We start from the raw sequence: 19,405 nt of genomic DNA, 5'->3' as shown, positions 1-19,405 counted from the left end.
TTTTGGACTCAGGGGACCTTGAAAAGTGAAGAAATTTAGAAATTGGGGTACCTTAATTTATTTCGGAAAGCAATACTTTCCTTACCTATGGTAGGGCAAGGAAAGTAAAAATAACGAGCGATATTCGTGACAAAAGTGATAATAGACTTTTTTAGTTAGTTATATTGTTATTATTCTTAGTGATAGTTATTCTTATACCGTTATTTGTACTAGGTAATGACTCAACGGACGCTTGTGATAATTCTGTGTAATTTATTAGGTAGTTATCAGTTTATAATTGTGTCTAGTTTTACTTCCGTGTGTTATAGTGTTATAAGTATAAAGCTAATCAGTATAAATCACCTCAAGTGTTTTATCAGTGAAGAAACCCGCAACAATATTATAAAAAGTGTATGATAATACGAGTATTACCTTCAAACTACTGAATTCCTCAAGTTGTCGATTTATCCTGATGTTGGACTCCTTTTGCAGGTCTTTGTACAGAGATATCAGACTGGATACCATTGTTTTGGCGCAGTTTGTCTTATTGATTTCCCTCGCCTTACCTAGTGTTGTCTTGATAATATCGCCGTACAGGTTGTAAGACTGAAACAAAAGATTGTGGATGTAAATTGGCTGAATACCTTTTTTTTCAAGGAGAAATTAGAACCTTATTTAATAAAATCTTTAAGGCTGGATTCGCACACAACAGTGACAGTGAAAAATATAATTACCATAAGTTTTAATTGTATTATTCATACTGACTCGGCCGGGCTGAGTGGGAATAGTCCAATTAGAACAAGTGGGAATTTTATTTTCACTGTTCACTGTCACTATTGTATGCGAATCCAGAAGAGGCTTGACGCCTTTAGAACTAAAGGTGTGTTGTCTTAGTTTCTAGAATAATTTTCCTCACCTGGAATGAAACGATTCTTTATTATAATATTATACAATATTATTTATTATAATCTTTATTAGGATATCACAATTTGACATATAGGCCAGTCAACACAATAAAAACAGGGTTTATAAACACAACAATAAATAGCCACAGTGGGTACTTTGGACTCAAATTCACTTTATTCATATGAAATAAAAAGGTATTATAGCATATGTTGTGATGTATATAACGTTTTTATTTTATTGTATTGTGTTGACTGGCCTATATGTCGAATTGTGATATTCTATTGAGACTAATAAAGATACTCTATTCTATTAGGTGGAGTTAGGACCTTTTGGTACTCTCTACCAATCAGCATTAATATCGTTAAGATGGTACCGGTATTCAGCACAAATATGAGTAAATAACTCCTCAAAATATAAACAAGGTGTTCTGAAAAAAGTACCCGTAAGCCAGGGGGTGATTCCTCACATCAAAAGAAGAAAAAAGTTCTAATTAACATAGTTCCGAAAATGCCTGGTTACCAAGTTATACAGGGTGAAAGATTTCGTCTGAATTTCAGTTCCCCTGCCCTGCGGGTATTTGTTGGCTGTTAATTCAGCGTACTTTATGTAAAATGATCTGAGAAATTGAATAAAACCGCTTTCAAACCGTTAGCTACAGCAATTTTAAAGATGTGTGACGAAATACGCGAAACTTGGTCCGAAAAACAAGTTCCTTAAAGGGTTGAAGCAGATTTACTATGTTAAATGTACAATAAACACAAAATATTTACTTACAGAACTTGTAGCGAATTTAATTTTGAAGAGAAAGATGTAGAATAAATCTACAATAGACAAACGCAACCTTGAAAAATAATCCTTAATTGCATACAAAACGCATGAAAAATAGAAAGCTTAACCGATTTTGTCTATTTTTCATGAGTTTTGTATGTAATCAAGGATTATTTATTCAAGGTTGCGTTTGTCTATTACAGACTTAATCTACATACTTTTCTTCGAAATTAAATTCTTTACAAGTTCTGTAAGAAAATATTAAGTGTTTATTGTACATTTAACATAGTAAATCTGCTTCAACCCTTAAAGGAACTTTAAGGAACTAAGTTTCGCGTATTTCGTCACACATCTTAAAAATTGCTGTAGCTAACGGTTTGGAAGAGGTTCTATTCAATTTCTCAGTTTATTTTACATAAAGTACGCTGAATTAACAGCCAACATCTTAATTAACAGCCAACAAATACCCGCAGGGCAGGGGAACTGAAATTCAGACGAAATCTTTCATCCTGTATAACTTGGTAACCAAGCATTTTCGGAACTATGTTAATTAGAACTTTTCTCTTCTTTTGATGTGAGGAATCACCCCCTGGCTGACGGGTACTTTTTTCAGAACACCTTGTTTATATTTTGTAGAGTTATTTACTCATATTTGTGCTGAATACCAGTACCATCTTAACGATATTAAGGCTGATTGGTAGAATACCGTAACAAAACTAGCTCATGATAATATTCCTCTTGAACTCTTATTATTTTCCAAGTTATACATTTCAAGTACTCAATTTTAAGTTCAATTCATTGAGTCAAATACAGTAGCTTTCAGTATTTTTCCAATATAAATTTTACAATCGTTGTAACTATACCTTGACGTAGTGCTTCAAAACATCAGCAGCACAAGATATGGGCATTATGCTGTACACAACCAGCTTGCAATAAGTAGCGAGGAAGTTTCGCCTTTTATGCAGATCTTCGATTCTAGAATGTTCGTCCAGTTCATCTGGAATTGAAGAATTAGAAATTGGATAAATGTCAATACATTGATGTGATAATTAAATGATGAAAGTATAAAGAAACTCGCCAAAATGACTGAGGAATTATAAAAAATACATAAAATATACACACCATAATAATACTGGACAACCTAGCTCATCTCGTGATGCGTTTTAAATTAATCAATTTAGTATGCACAAATGCTCATGAGATCTCCAAGAAATTTCTGGATCTAATACCTCTCCTAGAACTTTTATAATGTCTACAGACTCTACATATTCAGCGTCTGCTTCTAAAGTTGCTTTCTAGCTTTTCTGAATGGTATTTGCTTGGTTTTTTTCGCGATTCAGTATGGGCATATCAGCGGTTAAACATTTCTCTAGTTTAACAATAGCATCTTTGCACCCAAATTCCAATTTTTGTTGACTTTCTGTAATTAAGATGCTCACATCATTGGCATTCAACACACAGTGTGCAGGTTCCAGTTAATCATAATTACCTTCATCTTCATAAGTGAAAACGTTGTTCTGGATGAAATCGTTGAGCAGTACTTGGAGAGATCGGTCAGCCTCGTAGATCAGTTCAGAGAGGACAGTTTGCGCATTAGTTTGCAGCTGATTGCAAAACACGACTAGAAGATCACATATCACAAGGTAAGCCTGAGAAAGTAAAATTAGAAATTAAAACTGAGATTAAAAATCTGGTGTGGCGCACTCACACAACTTTCCATGCCGTTATGAAAATTGATCACCTGACACTAGTGTTCACGCCAATCTCAAGTATACTATTCAAAGATCTGAGCCAGCTGGTGACAGGACAATAACGCTGGATACACATGAGATCTGCTATCTCTTCATAGTGAATGATTTTAAAGAATCAACAGTTGCCAACATTTTGCAATTGAATGATCACATTTTCTCAAATTTCAAGCTTATTTTCAATTTTAGGTGAAAATGCTACTGGACATTAATTGTAGAGATTTTCATGCTCAATCTTTTCCACTCGAAATTTTTCGTTCAAATTATATCTGAGACCTGATAATTGGAAATCAAAATCAAATTTTGCATTGATGGGGCGAAGCTCCTGAATTTTTTACAGATATGGGACTTGTGGCAGTTGATATAACTTATCAATGACGTATGAATTTTATCAAAATCGTTGGAGCCGTTTTTGAGAAAAACGCGAAAAACCCTGTTTTTGACAACATTTTTGCCATTTTAGCCGCCATTCTGAATTGCATATGATCGAAATTGTTCGTGTCAGATCCTTATATTGTAAGGACCTTAAGTTCCAAATTTCAAGTAATTCCGTTAAATGGTTGATGAGATATCGTGTTAACAGACGCACTTACACTGATACACACACACACACACACACACACACACACACACACACACACACACACACACACAGACCAATACCCAAAAACCACTTTTTTGGACTCAGGGTCCACTCGTCTCAAGATCACGTATAGAAATTGGTGTACCCTATTTTTTTTTGGAAAGCAATACTTTCCTTACCTATGGTGATAGGGCAAGGAAAGTAGAAAGATGATTAGAAAAAAATATCACCACACACACTATACAGAATATACATACACTATACACACTACACTATATACTACACTGTAGAATTTGGAACGAATGAATCTATCATTGTGTAGTGTTATGACCACTATTAACAAGAATGAACAATTAATATTGTAACAGATATACCGGAATAGCTTGAATCACAGCTATCTACTACAGAAGGCGTTGGAAAAAAGGGCCAGAACCATATATGGTTCAAGTGGCTTTCAAACGAGGGTGGCTCGTTGGAGTAAGTGATAACGCGCCGGTCTAATAATCAAGAGAACACGAGTTCGAATCTCGACCGGGGCAAAAAGTTTTGACCACAGCATAACCACAAAGATATGGCCACTCTGTCTTTCGGAGGAGACGATAAGTAGTCGGTCCCGATTACCTGAGAAGTAGTCGTCATCTTTCATCATCCCTCTCACTCATTACCCACGCACAAGCCTAAGAGCTTATTATTAAACACAATTGAGAGCGAGTGAACCTACTTATCATTGAATTTGAAATAAATGACAAAATCAATTGTCATAAAGAATAATTCATCATGTGTAATGTATTTTTAAATGTTATGAAGTATTTAAAAGAATGAGTTTCTATCAACAATTAATATTTCATCCTATGATGGCCGTTTTCACACTTACCGATTCCTTGACGACAGGACAGAAAGCTCTCTGATTGGCTGACTATTAATTCGCCAACCTGATTAGCCAATCGGAGAGCTTCCTGTGCTGCCGTGTTGTGTCGTCGAGGAATCGGTAAGTGTGAAAACGACAATCATGTATTCGATATTGGTTGTATTTTCCAATTCACACAACATATTTCAAAAACGAAATATTGTTAATAAAAACGTCAATCAGAAGCAGAGATGTGCGGCAGCGAAACTGCCTTATTTTAAAAGTAAATAAAACTCTTTGTATGAATCAGAATGTTTGTATTCATTTTTTTGTAATGTGGACACATATAATGTTTTGTTTCAATTAGTTTTGAATATCTTATCAGGTAGATGAGGTCCCCCATTCTCCATACACTGAGTAAACCGATTTCTAACGTTTGTTATGACTCCTGCCGGCATTGCAGGCGTTGTTAGCAATTTATCCCCTGATATTGGTCCTTCGTCGATTCACATAAACAAGGGATGTCGACAAATTTACGACAGAACTTGAGTTTGTGGTCTAAGCCTTACTACCATCGGATTCCCAAAAATACAATAGAAAAATGTGAATTGACAACGTTATAATGGATTCGTATTTTTCTGACGGTTTACATAATTATCAATAATTTGTATTGTTTTAATATTGCTTACAATAGAAAGGTTGTTTTACAATAGAAAATTTAGATGCTTTAAAACTAAACATAAAGAAATATTTTACATTTGTTTTATAATTAGTATTTAGGCTACATAAATTTTTGACACTATTCATATTATGTATTTGTACATGTTTAATGAATAGATTTTTTCAATTCAAGGAAAAAACATTTGAAAATAAATTCTTGTGTAATATATAAAGCAATGTTTGAAGAGAGCATGCTCCTGTGAAATAATATTTTTTATTAAAATAAAGTGTATTTTTGACAATAAGTCAAGTTTCTTCATTATGGAGGAGTTTCACAACATCAATATTCACTCTACAACTTAAGGCTATGCAAAGGCTAAAAATAAACTTTCTACTCGTGATATTTTTCAAAGTTTTTCGATTTGTATATCATCAAGCTATCAAAATGAAAAAGTTTTCTCAGGAAAACATTTTTTTTCTGATCATTGCTTTTTGAGATATGAGCACCTGAAGTTTGAATCTTTGGGACAGAACATTTCAAATTCGGTATGATATGAATCCATGAGATTTAGAGGATGGATTCTTCATGGTATTGATGATCTAGTAAAACAAAAATTTTCTGAAAATATCAATTTTTGAAAAAGTTATTCAATCTACCAAAAATAACTCAACTGAAAGTTATTTTTGGTTATTTTAGTAAATTGAATAACTATCTTAAAATTGATATTTTTAGAAAATTGTTGTTTTACTAGATCAACAACACTTTGAAGAATCTATCCTCTAAATCTCATGAATCTCTTACCGTATTTGAAATGTTCTGTCCCAAAAATTTAAACTTTAGGCGGTCATATCTCAAAAAGTAATGATCAGAAAAAAATGTTGCCCTGTCAAAAATTTTTCATTTTGATAGCTTGATGATATACAAATCGAAAAACTTTGAAAAATATTACGAGTAGAATAGTTATTTGTGCAACTAGTGCGCAAAGTGACAGTTTGCTGCACCGAAAGAAACGTTTACGGTTTGTTGTTTGAAAGAAAGAAACGGTTTGTTGAGTGCAGCAGAGGAACTTTGCGCACGTATTTCACATTAAATTTTTCCTACAGTTACCATTGAATATGAAAAGTGGGTAATTATGGGTAAAATTGCCTGAAATCCATCAAATGTTTTTCTGTGTAATTTTATTATTAATAAAAACCTTAATTTATTGTCAAATTGAATAATGTAGTAGTAAATGAATGAAGGCGGCTGTCACTCATGTGGTGGCTGTCCTCGTTGTCCTTAATATTATTATAACGTGCACCTCACTATACCACAGTCAGTGTTACCAGCTTAATTTTGATTTTGCTGCACTGGTGCTCCATATAACCTACTAACTATTTTGTGTTGCCATGTTGCAAATCTGGAGTGCAGAAAAAAATTTTCCCGCACTAGAGCGGAAAAGTGATTCTTTGCGTTCTGTAATCAGTGCAGGAAATGCCACTTTTCAAGGTAACTGTAGGAAAAGTTTATTTTTAGCCTTTGCACAGCCTTAAAGCAATGAGTGGTACTAATATGTATTCATTCATTTATTATACAAAACACTGTAATCATAATATAATTATGCCAATGGAGGAAAACTAGGCTGAGTGTGCATGTGCCATTTCTATACCTAATTTTGAAAACGCTAATATTGTCCAATGTATTATTAGGCTATGAAATCATATATCACTGCTTCGTCACTTAATTTCCGGTCCAGGAATAGTTGTGAAGTCTTATTAGAAAATTTTTAATTTTGAAGCTTGACGTAAGAAATAGGATAAATGTACCAAAGAGGGTATAAACCGGTAGGCAAAAGAGTTATTTATTATAAAATAAAAACAGTAGATTGTAGTGATGCTTATGATGATATTAGATTAGATTATATTGATGTTATTAATTTATACATTTTTATTTATCATTATTTTTTTATTCTAATTACATGCTGAATGTGAGTCGGAACAGGCAGGGTGTTTGAAAGAAGAAGAAGATGTACCAAGGAAAACAATGAATTGAAAACTTGAGGAATATTGCACTTACTATTTACTTGCTCCGCAAGGGTGTGATTGAAACTTGACCTACTGGAATCTTGAAGAATTCAAAATAGGCCTATAACCATCCTAGGTAAATTAAGAATCTATATGCAAAATTTCAAGTTAATCAGTCCAGTAGTTCAGACATGATGATGCGTCAAACATAATTTTCCTATCCCGTATGTGTTTAAGACGTTCTTTCCTTTATTATTTATAGATAACAAGAGTATATTTGATGTGTAATAAAGTCGTTATAAAACAATACTTTCCTTACCTACGGTAGTAGGACAAAGATGGTTAAAATAAATAAAATTATTAAGAGAATGTGTACCGTATAGTTTGTTTCACTCACCTCTTCTGGCATTTGTTTGGATGTGCATTCGACTACATCCTTGTATATAAGAGGCCATATGTTCCAATTGCCAATGTTATGACAGGAATAGAAAACAGCCACTTTCTTCAGACTGCATACAACATTGAATGTTTCATCGTCATCTGGCGTTTCTCCCTGTTAGAAACAAACAAATATCAGAGAAGTTGAAGACAATTATTGCTGAAAAATTGATGCAGTTATTTCTCAATAGAATGAATATGCAGAAATGAAAAAAATGGTGAAACAATAATTGTTCTAGAAAAATTGTTGCAGTTATTTGCCAATAAACTGAAATGACTATGGTAAGATTCACGTTATATAGTCAGTGAAATGATAGGATGGCAGGGTTGCCATTTCTATACCTAATTTTGAAAACGCTAATATTGTCCAATGTATTATTAGGTTATGAAATCATATATCACTGCTTCGTCACTTAATTTCCGGTCCAGGAATAGTTGTGAAGTCTTATTAGAAAATTTTTAATTTTGAAGCTTGACGTAAGAAATAGGATAAATGTGCCAAAGAGGGTATAAACCGGTAGGCAAAAGAGTCATTTATTATAAAATAAAAACAGTAGATTGTAGTGATGCTTATGATGATATTAGATTAGATTATATTGATGTTATTAATTTATACATTTTTATTCATTATTTTTTTATTCTAATTACATGCTGAATGTGAGTCGGAACAGGCAATAGCCTAGTCCCTGTTTGAAAGAAGAAGAAGAAGATGTACCAAGGAAAACAATGAATTGAAAACTTGAGGAATATTGCACTTACTATTTACTTGCTCCGCAAGGGTGTGATTGAAACTTGACCTATTGGAATCTTGAAGAATTCAAAATAGGCCTATAACCATCCTAGGTAAGTTAAGAATCTATATGCAAAATTTCAAGTTAATCAGTTCAGACATGATGATGCGTCAAACATAATTTTCCTATCCCGTATGTGTTTAAGACGTTCTTTCCTTTATTATTTATAGATAACAAGAGTATATTTGATGTGTAATAAAGTCGTTATAAAACAATACTTTCCTTACCTACGGTAGTAGGACAAATATGGTTAAAATAAATAAAATTATTAAGAGAATGTGTACCGTATAGAGTTTGTTTCACTCACCTCTTCTGGCATTTGTTTGGATGTGCATTCGACTACATCCTTGTATATAAGAGGCCATATGTTCCAATTGCCAATGTTATGACAGGAATAGAAAACAGCCACTTTCTTCAGACTGCATACAACATTGAATGTTTCATCGTCATCTGGCGTTTCTCCCTGTTAGAAACAAACAAATAATATCAGAGAAGTTGAAGACAATTATTGCTGGTCTGACGTCAGAACAGGTTTCTTTCCGGCCGCTAAATTTCAAGTGTACTAAAACAGCTGATCAAAAAACTTTTCATTATTTGAGTTTATTATTCAATAATTAAAACATTTATAATAATATCATCTTATTGTCATTTGAAAGAATAAAAAAGTATAGACTCAACCTCCCACATAATTGAACATAATCTTTTAGGTTATTTAGACAAATCAGAATAAAAAATAAAAATACTTGGACAATTTCCTGATATTCAGATTACCTCAGATTTGCTAGAGCTATGACCTTCCACTTTTGCTTTCGGAAGTGCTTAATAAACAATTATTCTCATATAATTATTTATTGTTTATTTTTCTGTGTGACGAAAAATAGCGTTCGCACCACGGGCAAAAATGTTTTTCCGGCTCTCAATCTTTTCTAGTCCTCGGCTTACGGCCTCGGACTTGAAAACCGATTTCGAGCCGGAAAAATCTCATTTTCGGCCCTAGGTGCGAGATATACTATTTTGGAGTTAATCCTTTTAGCACAACACAGCCTATCAGCTGTCATTAGTTCAACAAGCTCTTTCCATTGTTGGTGATACGTTGCAACTCTCTCATTCATGAAGAGTCTCTGTGTGTGGGCAGCCGTCTCAATCTGGGGATCTAGGCACAGAATACATACAGAATGGAAAATATCAATCTAAACAATGCATTTTACATAAGTGCACCAAGACCACGTTACGTGACTGCGTCATCTTGTTAGAAATTAAAATTTCTGCTATCCGGGTCTTTTGATTGGGTCGCGGCAGTGTACGAAACTGATTGACCCGGATCAGTAAAGTGATCCGAACTTCCAATCTTCTATACTATTACAATGCTGAACTTTCTTTCAAGATGACGGATTTTGGCGTCAGGATACTAGCCGATTCTGTATTGTATTCTGTGATCTAGGTTTTCTGAAGCCTGATGTTTTTGCAATGCCGTGAATATTGCCCAGCGAACCATACCTTGCCTATAAGCCGTTTCAAAGTCACGGACACAAAGCTAAGGGACGCGAACTATAATTTTATACACTAGACAATTTGAGAACTGGCGGAACTGAGGAGCTCCCGGGTTTGGGGTTGAATTAATCAGTGACGCACTCACCCCTTCAATAAGTGAATTCCACTCGTCAATCGCTTCCTTGTACTTATTGACAATGCTGTCAATGATGGTGGACCTTTGCACATCGCAACGGGAGTAGATGGGACTCCCTTCAGCGCACAGGACCTCCAGAGTTTTGGCACAAGTCTCAAGGACATCCGTGTCATGATGTTTTTCAGCAATTCCTCGCAGTTTTTTCAGCAGAAGATCCAGGTTCTGTACAGAATTCATAGTCATTTATTACCTGTGCGGATCCTAACACAGGAACTAAGTACGACAAACTAGGGATATTACAGGTGTGCTGTTTATTTATCCAGTTATTCAGAATATAATTATATATATTCTGTAATAAAATTATCCTATACTATTAAACGAGCAACTTCTGTTTAAGTGTTTATATGTTCAGATGTTAAGATGTTTATATGTTTGTATTTCACCGGATCTCGAAAACGGCTCTAACGATTCTCACGAAATTCAGAACATAGTAGGTTTATAATATAAAGATTCAATTGCACTAGGTCTCATCCCTGGGAAAACTCGCTGAAGGACATTAAAAGGATAAATATTATTCATCCTTGGAAAAACAGCTGATAATGATTATTTCGTCGTCTGTTGGTGACTGAAGTGAGTGAGCGAGTTCATGTGTGTGGGACTGTGTCAAAATTATGACTCAGCTGTTGAACTTTTGTAATCATTGAATCAGGTACTTAGTGCCGGTTGCAAAAAAGCCGGGTTATTTTCAATCCTGATTAATTCCAGTAGTTCCATCTTTTTGGAATGGTCTTCTCTGATTTGGTTCACGTGAAGTTAATCAGGATTATTATTTAACCTGCTTTTGTGCAACTGCCGGCCTTCGTGAGGGAAATTTTTGCATTCTTCTGGGAATTAATCTCAATTATCTCAATTATCATAATTAAATTTCTTCTTTCGTAATAATTTTTTTTATGCTTTTGTACTCCAGAGCGAAGCTAGGTCCCCGATATTGTATATTCTAACGGTTGCAGTAGGGTGGAACTCGTGCGTAAAAGTGATAGTATGTTCATTTATTTAATCATTCAGAATTATACAATTTTCAGAAAAGTACAACAGGCTTGATCCCAAAACGGTTTCAATTCTAATTTATACAGCAGACCATATGTAGCTAGGTTATGTGTAACTTTCATGTTTACGAATTACACACCCCAATTTACAAATCACAATTCAAAACAAACAAGAAACATTTTTGAATTTAATAATACTTCTAAATAGAATTCAACCAATAACAAACAATTTAATAATTCCAAACTTTGAAGAAACTTCAAAATGTTGAGACCAAAAATACAAACAGTAGTTGTGTGTGATGTTGTGGTATTTTTCCATAATGAAGAACAGAAAAATAAATTGTCAACCACTTTTTATGGTTGTCAAACAATATGGATAGTTGTAGAAATCGTGTAATTATGAACTTATCTTAAAGATATTTCCAATATCATGATGCTTTTGAACTGATAAATTAATAAATGAAAGTATGAAAACCATGTACCAATGGATTTGCAATGACCATGGGTATAGGAGTCCAATAAAGAAAAAATAAAATACTTTTGCTTATCAATATAGGTTATTTTATGTTGTTAATTTTAGTAAGTAATATTCCAACAACGATAGAAAAGTCCCTAATCAATATATTTGATGCTATTGATTTTAGTAAGTAAAATTATAAATTTTCATCAGCCATAGTTAAGACCCTGAATATATTAATAAAATTATGAATAAAGATATTTTCAAAGTTCGCTAATTCATTTGCTTCAACGATCCAATAACCAATAAATTGGAGGCACATTAATAATTTGAAATAGAAGATTCCTTGGTCTATTTGTTTATTTATTAATTCAATGATAAAAAATCATTTAAGAAGTGATTGAGGTAGGGCTAGCTAACAAACGCAGCTCAAAACTGGTACTCCCCCAAATTTTGATTCATATACTAGTCCAAGTATCATTTACTAGTATGTTTATTTCACTTTATTTGTGAGCAATTTTCAGTGCAATAAACACAAATAATAAATTTTGAGTTCGTATCAATTAAAAGTAATTAAAATAACAAAATTTCACTTGAAACTGTAGAACATAGTTTGAGAATATTGTGTTTCAAAAAGGAAATTTGATTGAAAGGTTTTGAAGTTTTATTGAATCAAGCAGAACATTTTTGCAAGGACGTCTGCAACGCTACAAATATGAGACATTTCTCGATTCTGTGAAGGACACAGTGAACAGTTGAGTATGTAATGAACATTTTGTCACTCAATTATTTGAAATTCACGGTAGAAAATGGAAGGAGAAAACTTGATGGAACAATTATTTTAAAAGCGAAAAATGTGATTACTCACAGATTCTTGTCGAGATACAGTGTAAATTTCTAACTCGAAGTACTGAGGTATAGAAAGTAGATTAGCCAGCTTATCAGGATCAGCTCTGTATTTGTCCAACAGAATAGGAAGTGTGCCGATGAAATGTTCAGTCAACTTTTGTTTATCATCTTGAACTTGTTTGATTTCTTTCACTGACAGTACCTGTAACAAAATAGTTCCATTGGATGATTATTGAATGACATTGGATCTCACAAAAAACAAGGCAATGTAGTTTTCAATCAGCATACACACAGGTAACAAATAGAAATATGCACCATTTTATTTGTCTACATGTTGGGGTATAATTTTACCAGTAGATCATGTTCAACATTTATTTTTTAAAACAATTAAAAACATTTTGTTGTTGAATTACGGCACAACTCACACTATCTCGATTCGAATCGTACGACTCCAGTCGAGCATATTTACTCCAGTCTCTCGACCTTAGACTTTTTCGCTCATTGACACTACTTCAGTTCCATGCTACTCTATTTTCTAACCATACTTTATTAAAAATATAAGATCTAATTAGTCACTAATTTGCATGTAACAAATTTTATAATAGTTACTATGGATATATTGTCTTATCTAATTCGTATTAATGTGTACGTTCTGTGTACAGTAAATTGTTCCAGTTCCAATCGTAAATTGTTCCATCACGTGACAAGTGCAAAATGTTCCCATGGAAAGCCATTTCAAAATCGTTGGTTCAAGCTTTTGGCGCGCACTTATAAAGTTGATTTACACCAAAATGTGTCGTTTACTAGCTGCGTGAATGAAGAAAGGTTGTTTTACAAACTTACCGACTAGAAAAGTGTGCATTTCTTTTATTCCATTACTCTCAAATTTTCTATAGAGAAAAATTCATTAAATTTAATGAATAGTTATCAAACATCATATTGTTGGTTATGTATTCTATGGCTATGCTATGGTAAACAAACTATCAGCGCATGCGCAGAGAAGCAAGCAGACTACAATAATCGACCAATGAGAGCTCAGATAGTTGGATCTGTACCAGGTCGGACAATTTACCACGTTTCGACTGTGGGACAGGAATTTGGATCTGGAACAGAATCTGTCAAAACTCTTCCCATGGAACGCGGAACTTTTTACCTGGTAAATTGTGAATCGGACAATTTACCACATTCCATGTACACAGAACGGGCCCATTGTCTTGTCTAAAATGATAAAACATCACTTTCATGAAACATAACCTCACTTTCATTAAAAATGCGCGGTACTACGCAACTCAAGTCGACGCTCGACCAACCTGTCGAGTCGAGGCTCGACTCAGTCTCACAGTCACGAGGTCGCGGAGACTAGAGTCGACTGGTCCAAGTGTCATCAATTGAAAACACATGCTGCCTCGAGAAGAGACTAGAGTCGCAGTCTCTTTTCGACTTGAGTCGCGTAAGTGTGAGTTGAGCCTTATTATAAAGTAGAATAATTTTATGAAAAAAAATATGATAATTCAATCTAGATCATTTTGATATACGACGGTCAATTTTTACTCAACCTCCGATCACATATCATAAGACACAGACAAGCGTCAAGGGCGACTTTCACAGAGCTGAACAGCTTATTATCCCCATAAAACACCCTGAGATTGTCAATAAATTGTTGACGATTTATAGTGTCTTGATCTACACTTACTGATTGCTTAATATATGGTGAATTTGAAATTTAAATAGTAACATGAAAATTTGATAATATAAAATTTGAAATTTATAACCCAGGCGCCACGTTAATTATTAGGAAACGACCCTCTAAATTTAAATATACAACTAACACAGCATAACTCTTTAGCAGATACATGAATTCATTTGAACTATATAAAAAACAATGTACATTAAGTACTTCAATAAAGACGCAGCCCAGCAATTAATGAATGTAGAACTACACATCTTTCCCAACTATATTGCTTCACTCCATGATTAAAACAATAAAGAAAGGAGGGGATCTAATGATACTTGTGAAATAACAACACAAGACAATTATGAATCATTAGATAATCATAATGAAAATAAGCAAAAGGCAAATTGAAATTGACACTTTACAAAGAAACAAATGAGATTTTCAATGTTGATTAAATATATCACATGTCCTTCGAAATTTTAGTAATTACTCTGTTAAGCAGAACACCGAAATATGAAATATGATTCTACCGTTTATGAAATATCATAATAATAATAATAATGTTCATTGAGAGTCTCAATTTCTAAATAGAATAATGCACGAAGATACGATAAATAACAAAATCACAAACCCTATTTAAACAACAATAATACAAGAAAATAACCAGTGTGGCAAACAAACAACAATTTAAAATTACACTAACCTTATAATATTAGGTTAATATTATGTTGTATACCCCGCGAACCATGGCTTTTTCGCGCACTTAAACTGTACACTTCCTTGACATTAAATGATTTGAATGATTTTGACGTTGTTGGTGGTGTTGTTGCCGGAGACGGGACTCAATTTCAGCCCCTAGGGCTCCGGGCTGCACGCTGCTCACTCCTCAGACATCTTACTCTGGCCGTGGTTCACCGAAAAGTGTGCTCGTGTTCCCAACTCCACGTGCTCGCCAACCCTCGAACCATTGTTCCTCCTTGGATCACGGCCCCAGTTGGTGCTGCCACCTATCTGATGGCATCCACTCACGCCTGGCGTCTGGCTGCCACCCTTTTTTCACTGGTCAGCGTCGGTTATTTCACCGTTAGACTTTTGACCATCATTGTTTCAACGTCTACCCCCCCCCCTTTGCCATAAGCTGGTTCCTTTTGTACATTTTGAGGCAGAAAGTTGCAAGTCGAAACCTGGCTTGTAGCTGTAGAAAACCAAGGCCTGAGATGATTGTTACAATAGATTCACAAATATGTCTGCCGCCAAGGACTAGTTACGTAGAGTTATTCGATTTTAGAAGCAAAAGGCAATAGTTCAGTATAAATCTAACAAAGAATGATTCAAGTTTAGTCAGAAAACATTATGCGTGACAAAGTTGTGCGTGAATTGTCTCGGAAAATGAAAGACTTCAGCTGAAATGACATGACAACTCTGCCTCATAGTGCTGGTGCAACAAGATGACTTCTTCAGCAAATCAAATGGGATAATTTCGATCGGGTACGCGACTAGGTGCCACCCCGACTAGTTGTCCCCTTTTAAACCCGGTTTTTAGGGGACAAGTAGACGTGAGCCTTACCCGTCTAGTTGTATCCTTTCTGAAGAGGTGATAACTAGTCGGGGGGACACCCTGTCGTAAGGGTGCGAAGTGTCAAGTTGTCGTTTACGGTCGGGACTAGTTGACACCTCCGGTCCAGTAGGTGTCAAGTAGTCGGGGGGACAACTTGACGGCAGTGGCATATTTTTACGAGGGTACAAGTAGTCGTCTACGGTCACGACAACCTATCCCCTCGACTCCACTCCACAAGAAATCACCATTCCGGCTGGCTCTTCATGGTTATGCAACCATGGCGCAATCAAGAATAAGTATAGAAACAGACTGGATGTTGAAAGAGCCTCAACATATTTGTCTAGCATTAGTGACAAGTTATTTGTAATCTTGAGTAATCAATACACTTTAAACCGGTTTCATTTTTATATGAAACATCTTTAAAACTACTCTTCTTAATAATCATACTCATAAAAAATTTTTGAACAGTGTCTGTGAGTGTAGAAGACACAGACACAACTTGAAGATTCTCATTGGCCTTCTTATGGTCTGATTGCAATCTGAGCGCAAGTGTGTATAAATCATTATTATTTATCCTCATATTAATTACCAGACTTCATGTAATACCTCAGTTGATAACCAGACTGATAGCTTCATCTGCCATATCATTCTTTGATGAATGAAAAATTGACTGTCCTAGCATTAGGCTCAATTTACTCGTAAACGGTGCGTTTGACGGGAAAATATAACTGAACAAAATGTGTTTTATTGTGTTCTACATCTGGATCAGTCATCAAAAGGGCTTATTATTCATTTTTTTTCTGTTTCAACCAACTCGAAAAAAATTATCCTAAAAATAGCAAAGACGGCGAATATCTCCCGAACCGTGCGTTTGACGGGAAAATGTTACTGAACCAAAAGTGCTTGGAATTCAATTCTACATCATAACCAGTAATAAAAATTGCTTGATCCCTCCTCTCTACGCCGCGGGGGTGTAAGTCGTGCCAACTGGTGCTCTGTAGGAGACAAGTAGTCGGGGTGACAACTTGACGCCAGCGTGCAAGGTGTCATGTAGACTACTTGTCTCCTTTCTAAGGAGGTGTCAACTAGTCGAGGGGACACCCTGACGCGAGGTGTCAAGTTGTCTTTTACGGTCATGACTAGTTGGCACCTTTGGTTCAGTAGGTGTCAAGTAGTCGGGGGGACAACTTGACGGCAATGACATATTTTTACGAGGGTCCAAGTAGTCGCCTATGGCCAAAATGATCAGGTGTCAAGTAGTCGGGGTGACAAATAGACGGCTACCCTTTCGATCACCCAACATAACACACCTGAATTGTCCACTAGCAACTTATACCAAAATATCACTTTCGGGAATATCACTTCCCAAACTCGAGACATGAGGGCAGAGCTTCCACACCAAAAAAGAGCTCCAAAACAACGTCATAGTCCAGTTAAACTAATTTGGCGGCAGCATAATTATTTTAATACCAATGGTATGAAAAAATGTCTCAACCTTCATGGCAATGTTGAAGAATAATCGTAAGTGTAAGTAACATTTGGTGAAAAAATGATTCTTGTATAGACATTCGTCTTTTATCCATGACCAATCGGAGGTTGAATAAAATGACCCGTATAAATTATTCATTCCTGGTTCAAGCCAACGGCTGAACAATCTCGTTTAAACTGAGATGGTGTAGGTTTAGGTGGGCCGTCCACTAGAACCGTTATCGTCCGAACTAGTATCGGCCGAAAACTACCGAAAGCGACCGAACGATCCCCCAACAAAGAAAGGAATAGATGCTCGCCCATTGCAACAAGTTCATACGGCCGTGCACGTATGAACGGCCGTATGAACTGAAATGTTCACATTTTTGTGAACATACGGCCGTGCACGGCCGTTTCTGGTCGATCAATTTTTCGATCCGAATTGAGTGGGATTTTCCGGCTCTATCCGGCCGAACTAACTAGTCGAGATGAGACAACAAAGTGTTCCTAACCTAGAATTGTTTCACAGACTTGTTTGGTTTTTGAAGTTGTTCTGTTTTATAAAGTTGTAACTATGGACAATGAAAAGTTATTAAGTTTGGTTCAAGAGTATATTCCATTGTGGGATATGCGAGACAAAAGATATCATCGACGTAATGTTCAAAGGAATCTTTGGACAAAGATTGGTAAACAAATACCCAAGATCTGAAGGAAAGATTATAGTACCGTAATGAATAACTAATTTAGTGGATATTTGTTTATTCAATTTTCATAATATTAATATAATCATTGTTTATGAAAAAATTTGGTGGCTATGATAGTAGTTAATTCAATAATTGGTGTGGCGAATCATCTGATATTTGCCACCTGTGATTAACAACCTATATTGGCAACCAGCCAACTACTGTACTAGACTGACTTAAGCGGTTCCAATGGACGACCATATTCGGTTGAATTAACGGCCGGCAGATTCGTCCGATCCAACGGCCGAACGGATCGGTTCAATACGGTTCTATTGGACGGTTACCCTTAGCCTATAACTTTAATCTGACTATAGATTATTTTTTCAATGTTTGAATAACATATGTTGGACTCACAGCCACTTTGCGGTTAGGCCCTCTCCCTACGGGCGCTTCTCCGGTGGCCGCCTGCTTGACACAGCAGACCATCAGCTCGATGAGGGAGGTCTCCTGACGGTCGTCCAGAGGCTCCTCGGTCGGCCCCGACTCCTCGATCAGTAGATCTGTCATGCACTCCCAGTCTTTCATCATGTCGTTGGACTCGATTAGAGAGTCCACAAGGTAGGCGCCGTGCTCGTGTAACTGGCAACACAAACACATCACAATATTTATTAGTTTCTAAAATAAAATTCAATCATATTGCATGCGTGTATGTGCAGGTGTAAGCATGGTTATCCATGACCCAAAGGTGCAAAATTTAGAAATTGAAAACGTTTTGGGCAATAGCATTTTTTTTCTTTTCAGATTATTGTATAGTTTGTTTTATCCAATCCTATACTATTAAACGAGCAACTTCTCTTTATATGTTTAGATGTTTGGATGTTTAGATGTTTATAATTATGTTTGTATTTCACCGGATCTCGAAAACGGCTCTAACGAGTCTCACGAAATTCAGAACATAGTAGGTTTATAATATAAAGATTCAATTGCACTAGGTCTCATCCCTGGGAAAACTCGCTGAAGGACATTAAAAGGATAAATATTATTCATCCTTGGAAAAACAGCTGATAATGATTATTTTGTCGTCTGTTGGTGACTGAAGTGAGTGAGCGAGTTCATGTGTGTGGGACTGTGTCAAAATTATGACTCAGCTGTTGAACTTTTGTAATCATTGAATCAGGTACTTAATGCCGGTTGCAAAAAAGCCGGGTTATTTTCAATCCTGATTAATTCCAGTAGATCCATCTTTTTGAAATGGTCTTCTCTGATTTGGTTCACGTGAAGTTAATCAGGATTATTATTTAACCGGCTTTTGTGCAACT

At 35.4% G+C, this 19,405-nt stretch overlaps 1 protein-coding gene across 1 annotated transcript; it reads right to left on the bottom strand.

The window, feature by feature from the left end:
- Positions 1–411: 411 nt before the first annotated feature.
- Positions 412–18,758, bottom strand: LOC120355432 (cohesin subunit SA-1-like; the record flags this gene model as incomplete). Its single annotated transcript, XM_039443793.1, is given in 7 exon segments — positions 412–585; positions 2,517–2,650; positions 3,143–3,315; positions 9,009–9,187; positions 10,361–10,573; positions 12,723–12,905; positions 18,501–18,758. Coding segments are annotated over 7 exon segments (1,299 nt in total), but the record flags the coding sequence as incomplete, so codon positions are not given.
- Between the last annotated feature and the right edge of the window lie 647 nt (positions 18,759–19,405).

The sequence above is a fragment of the Nilaparvata lugens genome, unplaced genomic scaffold (genome assembly GCF_014356525.2).
Source record: "Nilaparvata lugens isolate BPH unplaced genomic scaffold, ASM1435652v1 scaffold1335_2, whole genome shotgun sequence".
NCBI classification, from domain to species: domain Eukaryota; kingdom Metazoa; phylum Arthropoda; class Insecta; order Hemiptera; family Delphacidae; genus Nilaparvata; species Nilaparvata lugens.
Note: the sequence above shows the minus strand (reverse complement) of the source record. Positions and strands in the feature narration are given on the sequence as shown.